This window comes from Nematolebias whitei, chromosome 17 (genome assembly GCF_014905685.2).
Source record: "Nematolebias whitei isolate Nwh7 chromosome 17, NemWhi1, whole genome shotgun sequence".
NCBI lineage: Eukaryota > Metazoa > Chordata > Actinopteri > Cyprinodontiformes > Rivulidae > Nematolebias > Nematolebias whitei.
Genome location: NC_056514.1, coordinates 25,950,392 through 25,965,875, shown reverse-complemented (window position 1 = coordinate 25,965,875; position 15,484 = coordinate 25,950,392). Strand labels below are relative to the sequence as shown.

Here is a 15,484-nt window from a genome sequence, read left to right as displayed (position 1 = left end):
GATGCTCTGTATTTATTTATCGAGCATGCATGGGGATGCTCTGTATTTATTTATCGAGCATGCATCGGATGCGCTGTATTTATTTATCGAGCATACCTCGAGATGCTCTGTATTTATTTATCGAGCATACATCGAGATGCTCTGTATTTATTTGTCGAGCATGCATCTGGATGCTCTGTATTTATTTATCGAGCATGCATCAAGATGCTCTGTATTTATTTATCAAGCGTGCATCGGGATGCTCTGTATTTATGTATCAAGCATGCATCGGGGTGTTCTGTATTTATTTATCGAGCATGCATCAAGATGCTCTGTATTTATTTATCGAGCATGCATCAGGATGCTCTGTATTTAGCTGATTTTCTGTGAGCATTAGTTCTGGGCAGAGACAGAGGAAAAATAACAACATAAGCTTTAGTATTAAAACGACATCAGGGCTGATCAAAAATTAAAGATTACAGTGTTAAAGAACATCACTCCAAAAATCATCTGACAATATTTATTATGCTGAACTATTGTCTTTAAACCTAAATGTTGGTTCACTTATTGTAACTCCTCTGAGTTTAGATTAACCCTCCTCCTGCTGCACTGGGGCCAAAATGACCCACCAAGCCTTGTTTATGTTTCCTCTCTAAGAAGAGAAGGTCTTCCTCTTGTTCTGTTCCAAAATCTGTTCATATGAATCCACTTTCAAAACTAATTAAGTTTAAAGTCTCAACTTCATGCTTTGTTTTTACTGCAATATGCTGAAAACCACATGACCTGATATCACGCTGCTGTCCTTTCATCTTGCACTGGAAAGAAAAACGACGCGTGTTTGAAGTTTTTAATTCACAACTCCTGTATTTATATTTAGGGCTTGAACTTCTGGCTAACATGGATCCACCACGTCTCATTAAGACCCATCTTCCTTTTCAGCTGGTGCCTCCAGGATTTTGGGAAAACAAATGCAAAGTAAGATCTGGTCTCTGACAGCTTTATCATAGTGAGGATACTACACCCTGTTTTATTGCCTCTAACTAACCAGTTAATGTGCACTGATGGAGTCAAAGGTTCAAAATAAGTCAGGAAATTAGGGTTAGAGGTTGATTATACTGTACCAAACTAACTGCCCTGTGATAAAATCCTCTCTGTTTTGATGCTGTAAATCTTTTTCTGTCTCTGGTATTTATGTGTGAAGACTATCTATGTGGCACGCAACGCCAAAGACAACCTGGTGAGCTACTACTACTTCCATCTAATGAATAAGACCCAGCCTGAGCCGGGGCCCTTCGATGAATTCGTCCACAAGTTTATGCGAGGAGAGCGTAAGCAGACTCAATTTCTTTGCTTTGTTTCCTGTTTATTTCTGTCCACTGGAATCAAATCCCCATCTTGCGTGCTCACCAGTTAAACCAGAGCCTAAAGGATTTTATGCACTTACACAATAGAAAAGTGCTTTAGAAATCCCTGACATCTCATGTTTCATGTCTCAAAGCGTTTGAGCCGTGAGAAACTTGTGCTTCGGTGCCCACGAGGAGATTAGCAGCTCTCAGATGAAAACACTCATTCAAAAAACTCTTTATACATTTTGTTGCTTTGTTTATGTTTATGAAACATTCACACTATTGTGATCCAATTATCTTCTGTACATTTTTCGGCAACTTTCTCATCCCGCAGTTTCAAGCTATTTCAACAAATCTTATCAAAATTTTCAGCTCATTCAGGACAATCCTACTATGACTTTTGGTACTGGCGCAACTTTAGCTTTTTGAGATATTTGACCTTTTCTGCCACTTTTTTCTTAGAAAATGAATGGAGCTTATTTTACATCCTTCATATCTTTAAATCTGTTTACAATCTTCTACTGCTCCTTTCACATTTTGTTCTGGATCAGCTTCCTTGTGAAAATTTAAGCATTTTTTTCAGCTACTTTCAGCTCATTTCAGCTGTTTTGTAATTCCTTAGGTTCTTTCTGCTAACTACATTTTTATGCTTCTTTTAACTTCTTTCTGCTGATTTCAGCTTGTTATGCTCCTTTCGGCTTATTTCTGCACATTTCACCTGTTTCTGCTATTTCCGCTACTATTTAGCTGATTTTATGCAAATTTGAGCTTTTTCAGAAAATTGCACACCATTTGCATTAATTTAAACTTTGTTCTGCCTAAATCAGCAAAATTGTGCTCTCAAAATTTCCTCCTGGTAATTTTTAGCTTCTTTCAGCTTTTTTAACAACTTTTCAGCTGTTTTTTTTTTATTTAATTAATTAATTTATTGCTAATTTATGCTTTTTTCAGATAATTTCCACTTTATTGTGCTAATTTCTGCTTCTTTCAGCCTAACTGGACAAACACGTCTTCTTGCTGCTAATTTAAGCTTGTTCTAGCCTTTCAGCTAGCTTTTTAGCATTTTTAGCTAATTTCAACTGTTTTCAGATAAGTTCAAGTTTTGATGATAAGTTCTGCTTTATTCAGCCTAATTAACTTATTTATGCTCATTTCACCATTTATGCTCATTTCAAAATGTTCTGCTAGTTTCAGCTTTTTCTGCTATTTCAGCTACTATTTAGTTGTTTTATGCTAAATTTGGATTTTTCAGCTAATTCCACATTGAGCTAATTTCAGCTCCTTCCACTTTACTTCTGGTAGTTCAAGCTTCTTTCTTCCTTTTCAGCTACTTTTCAGCTATTTTCTTAGCTACCAGTAATTTAAGCCTTTTTTGCTAATTTCCTAATTTTTGTGCTAATTTCTTCTTATTTAAACCGCAATTCATCAAAATTGTGTTCTTGCTGCTGTCTTCTGCTAACTTAGGCTTGTTCTTTCATTTCAGCTGTTTTTTAAGCTAATTTCAGCTGTTTTTTTAAGCAAGTTCTTCAGCAATAAACATTCACACTGCATTTTTGCAGGAAATGCAATTTCTCTAGTTAAGACTTGTAGTAATTATAGTGGCGAAGGTTATTATTATCAATTACATCAGCTGTTATTGATAATAACACCAAGTTCACAGTTTGAAATAATAAAAGAAAGCTAATAACTAATAAATCTCCAAGCAGTCACATAACAACATCAGCTCAGGAGAATATATTTACTGCCTGCATCTATAAACTTTTCATGCATTGCTTAGAAAGCAATAAACACGTGTTAGAGTTTGTTTTGCTTTAATCTCCACAGTAGCTTGGGGCTCCTGGTATGATCATGTGAAAGGTTACTGGGAGGAAAGGGAAAAGAAGAACATCCTTTACATCTTCTATGAGGACATGAAGGAGGTAGTGCGATACATTTTATAGCTACAAAAGCATGTTGTGCTGGTCCTATGATCAGTGTTCAGTTTGTGAAAGTAAACTCAGTGCTTGCACTAACGCCACCTGTTGAGCCCACAGAACCCTCGGCGTGAGGTGGAGCGCATCATGAGGTATCTGGACTTGTCGCTCTCCGACGAGGTGATCAGCCGAATTGTGGAGCTCACGTCTTTTAAGAGCATGAAGGAAAACCCGATGGCCAACTACTCCTGCATCCCGACACCTGTTTTTGATCAGTCCATCTCCCCCTTCATGAGGAAAGGTGTGTGGGTCAGCGCAGGTCGCTGAGGTCATGTGATTAAACATACAACGGCAGGTGAACAACATGTGAAACGGTTCACCTCTCTGCTGATGCAGCTTTGTGATTTGTCCAAGTTTAGTGCAGGTTTATGTTGACGTCTAGAGGCTCAAATGAAACAGATCATCTGTTTATTGGCCTCGTGAATCTGAGCTTGTTATAAAATAAATTGTAGCTTTTTAAACCAGCAAGTCCCTGATAACAGCTCATTTTACATAAATATTTAGTAAAATGTTCAGAAACTAGTTCAGTTTTTAGTTTTTTGCTGCTCACAGCATAAACATCTTAAAGGGTTAGTTGAGCCATTTTGAAGTGGGTTTTGTGGGAATTTGAAAAATAGTAAATATCTTACCTGGCACGACCTCACTTTGGTGAAATGAAGCTGCACACAACCGAACTGACAAGCTAACGGCTAGTCTGAACATGGCCATATCATGTTCAGCCATCAGGAGTGTTGAACCCACGTGCAGGAGGATGACCAGGACGCTTGAGGAATAGTAAAAAATATTTATTATACAAAACAAAATCAAAATGCTGACAGGGCAGCTACTCACAGACTGAAAACAGGTAGATCAGGGCTGACATGGCAAAAGGCTGAACACGACACCATGGAAGGCTAGTCTGAACATGACTATGACTAAATGGACCCACTACAGAAGCAGATTTGTCCATCTTAAACAACTCCAGTCTTTTAAAATGTATATTTGTTTGTACAAATGTTATTATTTAAACTTTTACACCACCGGGAAATGCTACAGCTTGGTGTTGCCTCTATTTGTGATCAGGGGTCTTCAACCTGCGGCTCTGGAGCCATGCGGCTCTTTGGTCCCTCTGCAGCGACTCTTTCAAGCTTTGAACAAAACTAACGTAAATCTGAACTATATTGGTTGTTATACAAACAACAAAGAAGTACTGGGTTTAGCAGTTTTCCGGTCATTTCTTTTGAAAATACTCACTTTAACTTTTGCTTTATTTCTATACTTAATTATTTTTTCCCACAATTGAAAACAATCATGTAGGTCTGCACAGTTTATAGTCCCCCCCTCCCCCCACAATAATCTGATCTTTTCATTTGTCTTAAATTGTAAAAGTATCAATGAATGTTAAAAATCATTAGATATTTTTAGCTTTATAATGTCATCCCTGCTGGCCACAAATGTCTCCTCCAACAAACCTAAAGTGGCCCATGGGCCACCAGTTGACATCCACAGTTGTAGCAGGTTTTTGTGGACCCCTATTCTAGAGAACCCCAGAATTTATTGCCAACAACTTTATAAAGCATCATTGAAGGTGGCACAGTTTATAAAATAAAGTTTGCATGAATCAAAAGACAAGACTGGACTCATTTTAAAATGGCAACAGTTCATTTTAGCTTTGACTGCGTTAGCCGTCTAATATTCATTTCAGTCAGAGATAAACTATTTGTCCAAACTAAAGCTCTCCAAACAGAAAGATATGAGCCATTTAATGTATTTTCCGCCATACACGTCACATCAGTCCAAGTATGTCTAATAAAATGGAAAAAAACATAAATATGCTGCTTTGTTGTATAAGTTGCATCTAGTATGCGTCACCACTGACAACCTGGAAATGTGGGCCAGTGTTGTGCCAAAAATTGATTGGTTGCCAAATGGCACCTGCAGGAGCATGCACGGGAGGACTTTGACAAGAATTTAACAAGATTAACACTTAAAAACAACTATTTGTTCGAAATTATAGTAGAGCTGTGTCTCAGTCTAACTTTTACTTAATAAATGCACTTTGACTGTCAAATCAGCTGCATTTCAAAAGCCGATTTGCAGAATCGGGAGCGCACAGAGGGACGAGTCACTGTGCATTTCTTCAAAATTTAACAAGAAAATCACATAAAAAACAATTATTTGTTTGCTCGACTTTTAAGTTGTGTCTCAGTTGAACTTTTACTTAATAAATGCACTTCAATAGTCAAATTAGCTGCATTTCACCAGGGCGTCGCAGCGAAATGAAGCTGATTTGTCCGTTGCTCCAGGCATGATCCCGGAGCTGGACGAAGATGGCTGTATGGCAAGCCAACTGTGTCATTAATAACCACTTTTACCCATTACACGACACAATGGCATGCCATACTACTCAAGTGCCATCTAGTGGCTGAAAGTGGTAGTGTTCAATATTTTCAATGTCAGAATGAATGAAAACTTTCATATCTCGGCCAAAAATATTTTATAAATATGGGAAAAACACATAAATAAGTCGCTTCAGTGTATAAGTCGCAAGGGCATGAAAATTATGCAAAAAAACTGTGACTTATAGGCCGAAAAATGTGGTATATATTTTCCACAGAAACACACTTCAGAATGGCTGATCTATCTTTTTAATAGCAAACAGTGTTGATTTATTCTCGTATTTTCTTTTGATATCCAGGAGAAGTTGGCGACTGGAAAAACAATTTCACGCTCGAGCAGTCGAAGATCTTTGATGAAGATTACGAAAAGCAAATGAAGGATGTCGACATACCTTTCAGGAACCTCATCTAAAGGGTTCTTTTGCCAACATTCCCCCTGCAACCCAAAAGGCCGACAAACGAACTCTGTTGAGCACTTAAACAGCGGCAACGTTGTCCGGAGATCTGATAAATATACGACTCCATGTTGCACTCTGTAAACCCTGCAGTTCTCCATGTGTCCACATACAAAAATGTGTTAAAGGATGAATAAAAATGTGCTTCACAACACAAGAAAGCGAGTTTTTAATCATCATTTTATTATCGAGCTCATCGCGTAAACAATAAATAAGACCAGAAGTGTTGTGACTGAGTGGACAAGCCCATTTTATGAGACCTCCATCAGAGTCCGCTGACTGTGTGGTGCTTATAGAGAGCACTGGTAGCTGGAGGAAAGTGTTTGTTTTTTCCCCCTTGAGAAGTCATTTTGCAGCCCTACACCACATTGTACAGAGCCCAGCTAAAGCAGGGAGGCTGCACGAGACACGAGCAACAAAGATAAAAGTAAGGAGCTGGAAAGTCAATCATATGAAAATGGACAGAAGACACAAAACACATCAGCTGAGAATATCCAAGATTAACAAAAACAATTACCTTTAATACATATGTCTTAGAATAAAATCTTAAATATTGTAATACTTTATCAGCAGGGATTCTCCACTTGAATTCAATTCACTCTCCTTCACTATAAAGAGGCTGTTTTTCTGTTGATTTTTGACAAGTTTTATTGTTTTTTTTCTGTTTTCCAGTGTTTTTCTTCTCTCTCTCTTCTATAGATTGGCTCACTATGGCTCCCCCTGTTGGTTGTAATTTCTCTCTCTCTCTTCGCCTCTTCAACCCTTCAGATCTCCTTCTTCTTCTACATCTCTATATTTTAACTTCTGTACCTGATGGAGAGAAAACAAACCAGTTAGAGAAGCTTTATAGACACGTGATGAGGTCGACAATGGAAGCAGACACCAAGAGACAAAAGCACATCTGAAACTCCCTTGGACAAATAAATGATCATGACGACGTCAGAATAAGAGAAGAAATTATGCACTAATCTGAGTAAGACAGCAGTGTGTAATCTATAAGAAGTCTTCCTACAATTAAATAAGTTAAAACACTGAAGCACAAAAACACACGGAACAAACTGAACTGGAATCCTCAATATTATTTCATTATCTACACTTATGGAAACTATAAATATACACGTTTTTGTGTGTTTTTGTTTTAAATGAAACAATCTGTTATAATTTTTAAATATTTTGATCAAGTAAATATTAACATCAGAATGCTCAAGAGATAAGACAGTGGTAAAAGTTTGTGACTGCTGATATTTCTATGTTTTGAAACAAATAAAGCCGTTTTGAATCCCTTCTAACCATCCAAGCCACCATTGGACAAACTATTTATTGAGTAAATAAATTTAAAAAACGTACTCTTGTGACCCTTTTCTCCTTAAATTTTACATTGCTGGAGCTCAGGAACTCAGATTTTCCAAGTGTTGGTAATAATCATGTTGATTATTTCAAATCTATTGGGATTTAAGTTTTTAGTAGAGATGCACGACATTGGATTTTTGGCCGATATCTGATATGTCGATATGTTAAAACTTATTTGGCCGATAACCAATACCAATATTGTTTTTTTCTGAACCTACTTACAGAGACTGCATAGCTTTTGCTGCTGTTGAATGAAAATACTACATTATTCTAGATGGTCTTTGTCAAGTTGGTCTGCTACCAATTGCAGGTGCCAAAAAGGGGCTGAAAATGATGTAACACTTGAACTTGGATTATGTTTAATGCCAAATTTATTTACTCTCTCTAACACAATGACAAAACTCGAACTGTGGAAATTTGTACATTTTCCCAAATCTAGATATATATATATATATATATATGAATGGCACATTTTATATTGGTGAGTTATTCTGATGGAATGGCAGATGTCCAATATTTAACTTTATCACTAATTTTGGCCGATACCAATACCATGCCGATAATATCGTGCATCCCTAGTTTTTAGTAAATCTTGTTGTCAGTTTTTCCATCTGCAATTTCAAATTGGAGTCCAGAGGTAAATGCTTGTGTGATATTCTAAAATTAAACGCAAAATTATTTTCATACAATAATCTTAGTTATAAGCCAGACCAAACATGAATTCTAATCAGAGAATTTACATTTCTAAAATAATAAAGGTTGAAGTCGGCACAAAAAGCCCATTTAAGACATTACTTTATGACAGGATATTATGAAATAACAATTATTATACTATTGTTGAACCATTTCAAGTATGATATTGATACTATTGATAACAAAGAAATGTTTAGGTAGCGACAGCCTAGTTTATCACATTATTTAATGTAACTTTTCTAAAGGAACGCTGTTAAATAAATGTTACCTGCAGTCATGAAAGAGGACCAATAATGAGATGGCTTGTCTGTTAGCAAAATATCTCATGGGCTATTGCAGGGGTATTCAACAAAACTGGTCAGTGGGCCACAGTTTCTGAGAACCAGCAGCTCATGGGCCGGGCATTCAGCAGTGATTAAAGTCATAATGTGAATAAGCCAAGTTTTACAATGATCTGTTATCTTTTAAATTTGTTTATTGTATTTCATTGAATCATAAATGCAACAAAAAGAACCCAAACCCAGAACCCCCCCCCCCCCTAAAAAAAAGTAAAATAAAATAAATAATTTAATGAAATCACCTGCGGGCCGGAAATGTCCTGCGGGCCCCCAGTTGAATGGCCCTGAGCTAGTCAACGGATGCACATCCTCAACTGACTCTGAGCTAACTTTCACCAATTCAAGATGCCAGGCACAGCTAATAAACCTTAAAAAACACTAAACTGTCTCAAACCCCATTATTTTTTTTCAGATACTGAGCTAAAATGTGGTGTGGTAGTAGCTGAGAATCATCCCCAATACATACTTGGAGCTCTGTTAGATGAACATTTACAATTGAACCCAATTCAAGATGGTAACCACAGCTAATTGACCCCAGAAAATTCAAAAATGTATTTAACTCAGTCAGTCTTTACAGACATAAGCATTAAACAGAACAATTTAATGTCAACAACTGTCAGTTTGTGTCACTTAATGCACTTTTACCTTTTTTTTATATATTTTGCTGACTTTTCCTGCATTTTAATGTTACAAACCCCTCAAAATGGATTGTTCTGAGCTTGTGATAAATGTTAATTGTAGGAATTTAAAAAAAAACACTGTGGCGTAGGCATCAGTCACATGCCTGCCATAAACGCAGACAGCCTAAACACGAACACTGTGACGCTAAAAAGCAGCGATTCCGAGGTGATCGGCTCATTTGCATGACTTAAGCAACATTAACAAGAGACAAGAGGACATCACAGGGTCAAACCAGGCTATGGACATCAAACAGCAAAAGAAAAAGAGCACAAACACAAAAACTACTGATGCACAGTTTGCAACTGCTAGTAGTGCAAGCTGAGGAATACCTTGCTTTAGTAACAGGTTAACGATGATGGGTTGAATGAATTTATTCTGGAAATGAATAAAGAGGGTCAGTGGGTTAATGATCAAGACTGGAATGAAACAGATTAAACAGATTACTGCAGACTTAATGAAATGTAAATAAGTGGTAGATATAAACAATATAATAGAAAAAACTCAGGATGAAGATTAAATTTGTTAAAAATATTTTTAAACATATTAAATATTGTAAAAAAAAAGATGAAGGTATTAATATCTTAATTACTGGAGTTAATATTTTGATATTTTGTCTTTTTTATTTTTGAAAAAAAAAAAAAAAACGAGAAGACGGGTAAAAATGGGAAGCTCCTTACTGTCGACGTAGTTGCGGGCAAAGAACTTCAACACCTCATCTATGAGGATGACAGGGAAGGAAAGCTTCAGGACCATCAGCCACTGTTCCGTACTCAGATGGGTCAACTTGAAGATCATCTGTGGAGTGGGGTGGAGTAAAAAACAACAAAACAAAGTTTTAACAACAATTGAATCAATAAAAAGGGTGACGTTGAAAAAACACAGCTCCCAATCTGAGCTGAAGAAGAGATCGAACGCCGGACTCACGGGCAGAGGGTCGACGTAGATGATCATGAAGTGCAGGGACATGGACAGGGTCATGGCAGCGAGAAGCCAGAAGTTGCTCCATGGGGGCATACGCACCAGAGACTGGTTCTCAGACAAGCTTTAAGAAGAAACAACCATATCCGTTAGGATATCACAGTGTGTGCCTTCATAAAAGCAGCAAATCTTTCCAAAAGACGCCATAAGATGTGAAAGAACTTCACATTAAGTTAACATTGAATTTCTACTCTTTTTAAATGCTGCTTTCTCAACCGAACAACATCCGTGTTATTATGAAAATGTGTGTGTCAGTCTGCTGATTTGTAGTAACACAGACGTAGTTGGCCTTTAAGCTTTTGGAATTTGTACCTGTTGAGAGCGTTGCACATCTCGATGGTGACCAGCACAGACAGGGCCATGGTCATGGGAGGAGAAGCCTCAAAGATCTCGCAGTCGAGGCCGGCAAAGTCCTCATTCTCATCGTGGCACTGCATGAAGTGGGACTGCACCAAAAATATGCAAGGTGATTATGTAATTCTAGATGTGTTTATGAAAGGTAGACAAAAAATAAATAGATAATTTACCAGTTGGTAGTATGTGACTCCGGGGCCAGTGTGATCGTAAAGGAACCACCAGGCAGCACCACCAACAGTGGCAGCACCGACATATCCTGTTTGGGGTGGATAAACACAAAGTTGTTGGTATGTGTTTTTCCTACAAATAAATCAAATCTAAAGAAAATCCTCATAGTTTTACTTACCACCAATAGCCATGTATCTGAAGAAGAGCCAGCCAGAGATCAGAGGCTCCTTGGGGGAACGTGGGGGCTTGCCCATGATGTCCAGATCAGGGGGGTTGAAGCCCAGAGCGGTGGCGGGCAGACCATCAGTGACCAGGTTGACCCACAGCAGCTGGACGGGGATCAGAGCCTCGGGCAGACCCAGAGCAGCAGTAAGGAAGATGCTGAAGGAGTGCAAAAATATATATAATGAAGCAAAAGGACAGATGAGGTGAGCTGAAGAAACAGAAACACATTAATCAGAGAGGTCAAACTCACCAGACAACCTCACCAACGTTGGAGGAGATGAGGTAGCGGATGAACTGCTTCATGTTGTTGTAGATAGCTCTGCCCTCCTCAACAGCAGCCACAATGGAAGAGAAGTTGTCGTCAGCCAGGACCATCTCAGAGGCAGACTTGGCAACGGCAGTGCCAGAGCCCATGGCGATGCCAATCTCGGCCTTTTTCAGGGCGGGGGCATCGTTCACTCCGTCACCAGTCTAGAGAAGGAGGAAATGAATCACACAAACTGTCAAACCATCTGCATTTTTATACAAACTACTATTAAAAAAAGAACTGTGCTGTCTGTGTCAAGTTTAGGCTGAATCACAGAACTTACCATGGCAGTAATGTCATCGTAACCCTGCAGGTACTCAACAATCTTGGACTTGTGGGCAGGCTCAACACGAGCAAAGCAGCATGCTCTGCGCACAGCCTCGGACTGCTCGTGAAGAGGCAGATCGTCAAACTCACGTCCTGTGTATGCCTTGCCAGAAACGTCCTCATCCTCTTTGAAGATGCCGATACGACGGCAGATAGCAATGGCAGTTCCCTTGTTGTCACCTGACATGCAAAGAAGAAATGAAGAGAACGTTTGGTGGGAAGTTGGTAAAACTGTGAAAGAAATACTGTATTTAGACATTTGTGTGCGTGTAGTACCTTTTTGATATCATGGGTTGATCATGTGTGAAAAGGTGTACAACTCATAAAAATTATTTGATAACGTTGAAGAAAATCATGCCATGTTTCCGTATTAATATTTCCACCATTCCCCAGTACTGACCAGTGATCATAATGACACGGATTCCAGCATCCCTGCACAGCTCAATGGAACCAGTGACCTCCTTACGAGGGGGATCCAGCATACCCACGCAGCCAACAAAGGTCAGGTCAGTCTGAGGAGACAAGTATGAATAGAATTCTTCAATCCAGTACTCAATCAGAGACAAGCGTTTCAATAAAAAACATCAGTTTGTCATGTTCTCACCTCATAATCTGCAAACTTGGTTGAGTCCTCGAGGTTCATCTCCTCCACTTTCAGTGGGCTGTCACGGGTGGCCAGAGCCAGACAACGCAGGGTGTCACGGCCGGTACCCCAGTCCCTGATGACGGACAAGATCTTCTCCTTGATGGCGTTGGTCAGAGGCACACGTGTGGTGCCAACGCGCACATATGCACACCTGTCAATCACACCCTCAGGGGCACCCTGCAGAGATACCATCAAGACCGTGTTGGGTTTTATTGAATGCAGTCTGCTCGGAGGGATGCAAAACAAAGTGAGCACTCACCTTGACGAACATCTTGGCACCACCGTCACCCTTAGCTGGAGTGCAGTACACAGACATGGACTTCCTGTCACGGGAGAACTCCAGAGTGAAGTTCTTCTTCATGAGCTGCTTGACCACCTGTTGGAGGATGAAGAAATGAGAATTTTACCACCTAGGTAGTCACATCTAGGCACTACTACCAAGACTGGTGTTAAACTTACAGTGCAGCATGCGTTGGCTCTCTCAATCCTGGACAGGTTCTTCACGTTGCTGTTAAACACGTTCATCTTCTCAACTAGGCAGCACAGAGCAGTCTCAGTAGCCTCACCGACCTTCTCATAGATCTTCTTGGACTAGAAAACAAAAGGGGTGAAGGAATAAGTGGATTAGGATGTTGATTGTCATGAGGTTTCCCTGCGGTGTCTAAGCAGACATAATTTTTACCTCATTGAAGTCCAGAGAAGAGTCATTGCACAGGGCGCAGATGGTTGACAGCTCAACGAGGCCATCATACTGGCTGCAGTTCACCTTGTTACCTCCCTGGGTACTGAGGGAGATAAAAAGTAGTGAGAGGTGGTTCATGGACAGGAATGGCTCATGTTACACGGCAAAGGAAAATGGACTTACACCTCGCCCTCGGGGGTGTATTTGGAGCCAGAGATATCAAAGGCATCAAGGTCAACATGATCTCCATCAACGTTCTTGACAATGAACATCTTCAGAAGGAGGAAACAAAATTTTTATTTACTTTGAGGACAAAAACTGCTAACGGCAACATTTTAGCTTTTTGGTGAAAAACCCACCTTGGTCACACACATCTGGTTGGTGGTGAGGGTGCCAGTCTTGTCGGAGCAGATAACAGAGGTGCAGCCCAGGGTCTCCACAGAGGGCAGGCTTCTGACAATGGCGTTCTTTTTGGCCATACGGCGAGTACCAAGGGCCAGGCAGGTGGTGATGACAGCAGGCAGACCTGAAGGACAATAGAAAAGGTTTCAGGCAAGACAGGCAAAGGAGGGGAGAAGAAACAACTATGTGACTATTTTACCTTCAGGGATTGCAGCCACAGCCAGAGCAACAGCAATCTTAAAGTAGTAGACAGCACCACGGATCCATGAGCCTCCGTGGACGGGGTCGTTGAAGTGGCCGATGTTGATAGCCCAGACAGCAACGCAGATCAGAGAGATAACCTTGGACAGCTGCTCACCAAACTCGTCCAGCTTGGCCTGCAGGGGTGTCTTCTCCTGCTCGGTGGCAGCCATCTGGTCACGGATCTTACCGATCTCAGTGGAGACTCCGGTGGCCACAGCCACACCAATGGCCTTGCCAGCAGCAATGTTGGTGCCCTGCAGGAAAAGATGGAAAGAGGCTAATGATGCAATAGTCAGAGCAGGAAGAACGTCAAAGAAAAAGCTAATTTTGTTTGGACACTTACAGAGAAAAGCATGTTCTTCTTGTCCTGGTTGACGGCTCTGGGGTCGGGAACTGCCTCATTGTGCTTGATCACACTGACAGACTCACCTGAGTAAAAGCAAACAAAAATAATTAAAAACTGCACATTTGGTCACATTTGGACAAAAATATTAGTATTTTTTATTTATAAACTTTACCAGTAAGGATGGACTGGTCAACACGCAGGGTGGTGGACTTGATGGAAACAATCCTGATGTCAGCGGGGACTTTGTCACCAACTATGGGACAACAAAGAATGATCAAACTTTTACTGAGATGCTACAGAAATTATAAATCATTTCTCACTGCTATTAAACCATAATGTTCCTATAGTGACCTTGTGCTGCAAAACAGAATAAAATTAAAATAATATCAAGATAAAATGCGACTTTCAGAGGGTAAGTACAAGTTTAGTTAAGACAGATAAGTAAAAATGTGTTCACGTTACCGCTATATTACATAAAATGTTGCTGTTTTCTGTATTTTGTAAAGTAAAATTCAGTTTTTGTTTATATTTTTGTACAGACTTGTTGCTGTGTATTTTGTATTGCTACATTTGCAGAGGTTTGATGTCAGCTGAACTATATATTGTATTATTTTTTGTGTGTTTTGTCCAATCTTGTTCTCTTTGGTTCCTCTGTCAACTTCTTTCTTATATTAGTGCATCTAAAGAACTGTACTCGTATACACGCGCACATGCTTCGACCAATAAGAGTGAAGTTCCAGCTTTAGAGGCAACAGGTGCGCTCTAATTAATGAGCAGAAGTGAGCGATGGCAGGAAGGGGAAAAGTAAAGCAGCAGCCGCTGGTAGTCAGGGTATTTATACCACTGATTTTCTACAGTCAGCATGTTTTCACAGCAGCGCTGTTCTGTCCTGTCTCACTCACATGGCCTTAAAAAGACACCAGGCTTTGGCATGAACCTCCAACAGAAACATACTGTACAAACTGATATTATCTGCCCCTACACAGACCTGCAGTTATCTCTCTGTTGCATCTTGATTTGTTATAACACACTGAATGTTTTACTCCAGATAGTTGTTCTCAGCGGCGCTTACCGGACACCTCCACGATGTCTCCTGGGACAATTTCTCTGGCCTTGATCCTCTGCACACTCTTTCTGTCAGAACGGTAAACTTTGCCCATCTCAGGCTCGTACTCTTTAAGAGCCTCGATGGCACTTTCAGCATTACGCTCCTGAAACACACATAAACACACACAAAACATACATTATATATATATATGTATATTTCTTTCTTTTGTTTTTAACAAATCTAAAAACAGATCCCAGAAAAAAAATATATACTGGAGACGTCCTGTATCACCAAACACAAAAAAAGGTGAACAGTAACATTGAATGCACATCAATTTGAAGAACACTGAACTCATTTTGACGTTTTAACACATTCTTGGAGGCTTTGTGCCGTTTTAAAATGAAACTAAATTGTGACAGACAAATTAGTGAAGCTAACAACTGCTACATGATTTTCCATTTAATGCTATCATAAATAAATAAATAAATATATATATATATATGTGTGTGTGTGTGTGTGTGTGCATGTATATTTATACATATATATTTATTTATTTATTTAT

The 15,484-nt window shown here is 39.5% G+C and overlaps 2 protein-coding genes across 3 annotated transcripts in view; one reads left to right on the top strand and one right to left on the bottom strand.

Moving 5' to 3' along the window:
- The window catches only part of sult1st6 (sulfotransferase family 1, cytosolic sulfotransferase 6), a 10,162-nt gene extending 3,874 nt beyond the window's left edge, over positions 1-6,288 (top strand). Inside the window, exons 3-7 of the mRNA XM_037691431.1 lie at positions 857-954; positions 1,181-1,307; positions 3,150-3,244; positions 3,359-3,539; positions 5,976-6,288. Coding sequence (XP_037547359.1) covers positions 857-954; positions 1,181-1,307; positions 3,150-3,244; positions 3,359-3,539; positions 5,976-6,088 — 614 coding nt within the window. The 3' untranslated portion in view covers positions 6,089-6,288. The remainder of the gene's footprint in view (positions 1-856; positions 955-1,180; positions 1,308-3,149; positions 3,245-3,358; positions 3,540-5,975) is intronic.
- Positions 6,289-6,292: 4 nt separating this feature from the next.
- atp2a1l (ATPase sarcoplasmic/endoplasmic reticulum Ca2+ transporting 1, like) overlaps positions 6,293-15,484 on the bottom strand; it is a 12,155-nt gene continuing 2,963 nt past the window's right edge. The window contains exons 5-24 of one of the 2 annotated variants that reach the window (XM_037691430.1): positions 14,947-15,085; positions 14,047-14,127; positions 13,872-13,957; positions 13,485-13,782; positions 13,243-13,409; positions 13,067-13,155; positions 12,884-12,986; positions 12,661-12,792; positions 12,461-12,577; positions 12,160-12,378; positions 11,956-12,067; positions 11,512-11,735; positions 11,172-11,392; positions 10,875-11,077; positions 10,699-10,784; positions 10,484-10,617; positions 10,118-10,235; positions 9,871-9,988; positions 9,523-9,568; positions 6,293-6,941 (exon numbers count right to left, since the gene is read on the bottom strand). In XM_037691430.1, the coding sequence (XP_037547358.1) occupies positions 9,564-9,568; positions 9,871-9,988; positions 10,118-10,235; positions 10,484-10,617; positions 10,699-10,784; positions 10,875-11,077; positions 11,172-11,392; positions 11,512-11,735; positions 11,956-12,067; positions 12,160-12,378; positions 12,461-12,577; positions 12,661-12,792; positions 12,884-12,986; positions 13,067-13,155; positions 13,243-13,409; positions 13,485-13,782; positions 13,872-13,957; positions 14,047-14,127; positions 14,947-15,085 (2,652 nt within the window). In that variant the 3' untranslated portion in view covers positions 6,293-6,941; positions 9,523-9,563. The remainder of the gene's footprint in view (positions 6,942-9,522; positions 9,569-9,870; positions 9,989-10,117; positions 10,236-10,483; positions 10,618-10,698; positions 10,785-10,874; positions 11,078-11,171; positions 11,393-11,511; positions 11,736-11,955; positions 12,068-12,159; positions 12,379-12,460; positions 12,578-12,660; positions 12,793-12,883; positions 12,987-13,066; positions 13,156-13,242; positions 13,410-13,484; positions 13,783-13,871; positions 13,958-14,046; positions 14,128-14,946; positions 15,086-15,484) is intronic. The other variant, XM_037691429.1, reaches the window with a different exon arrangement.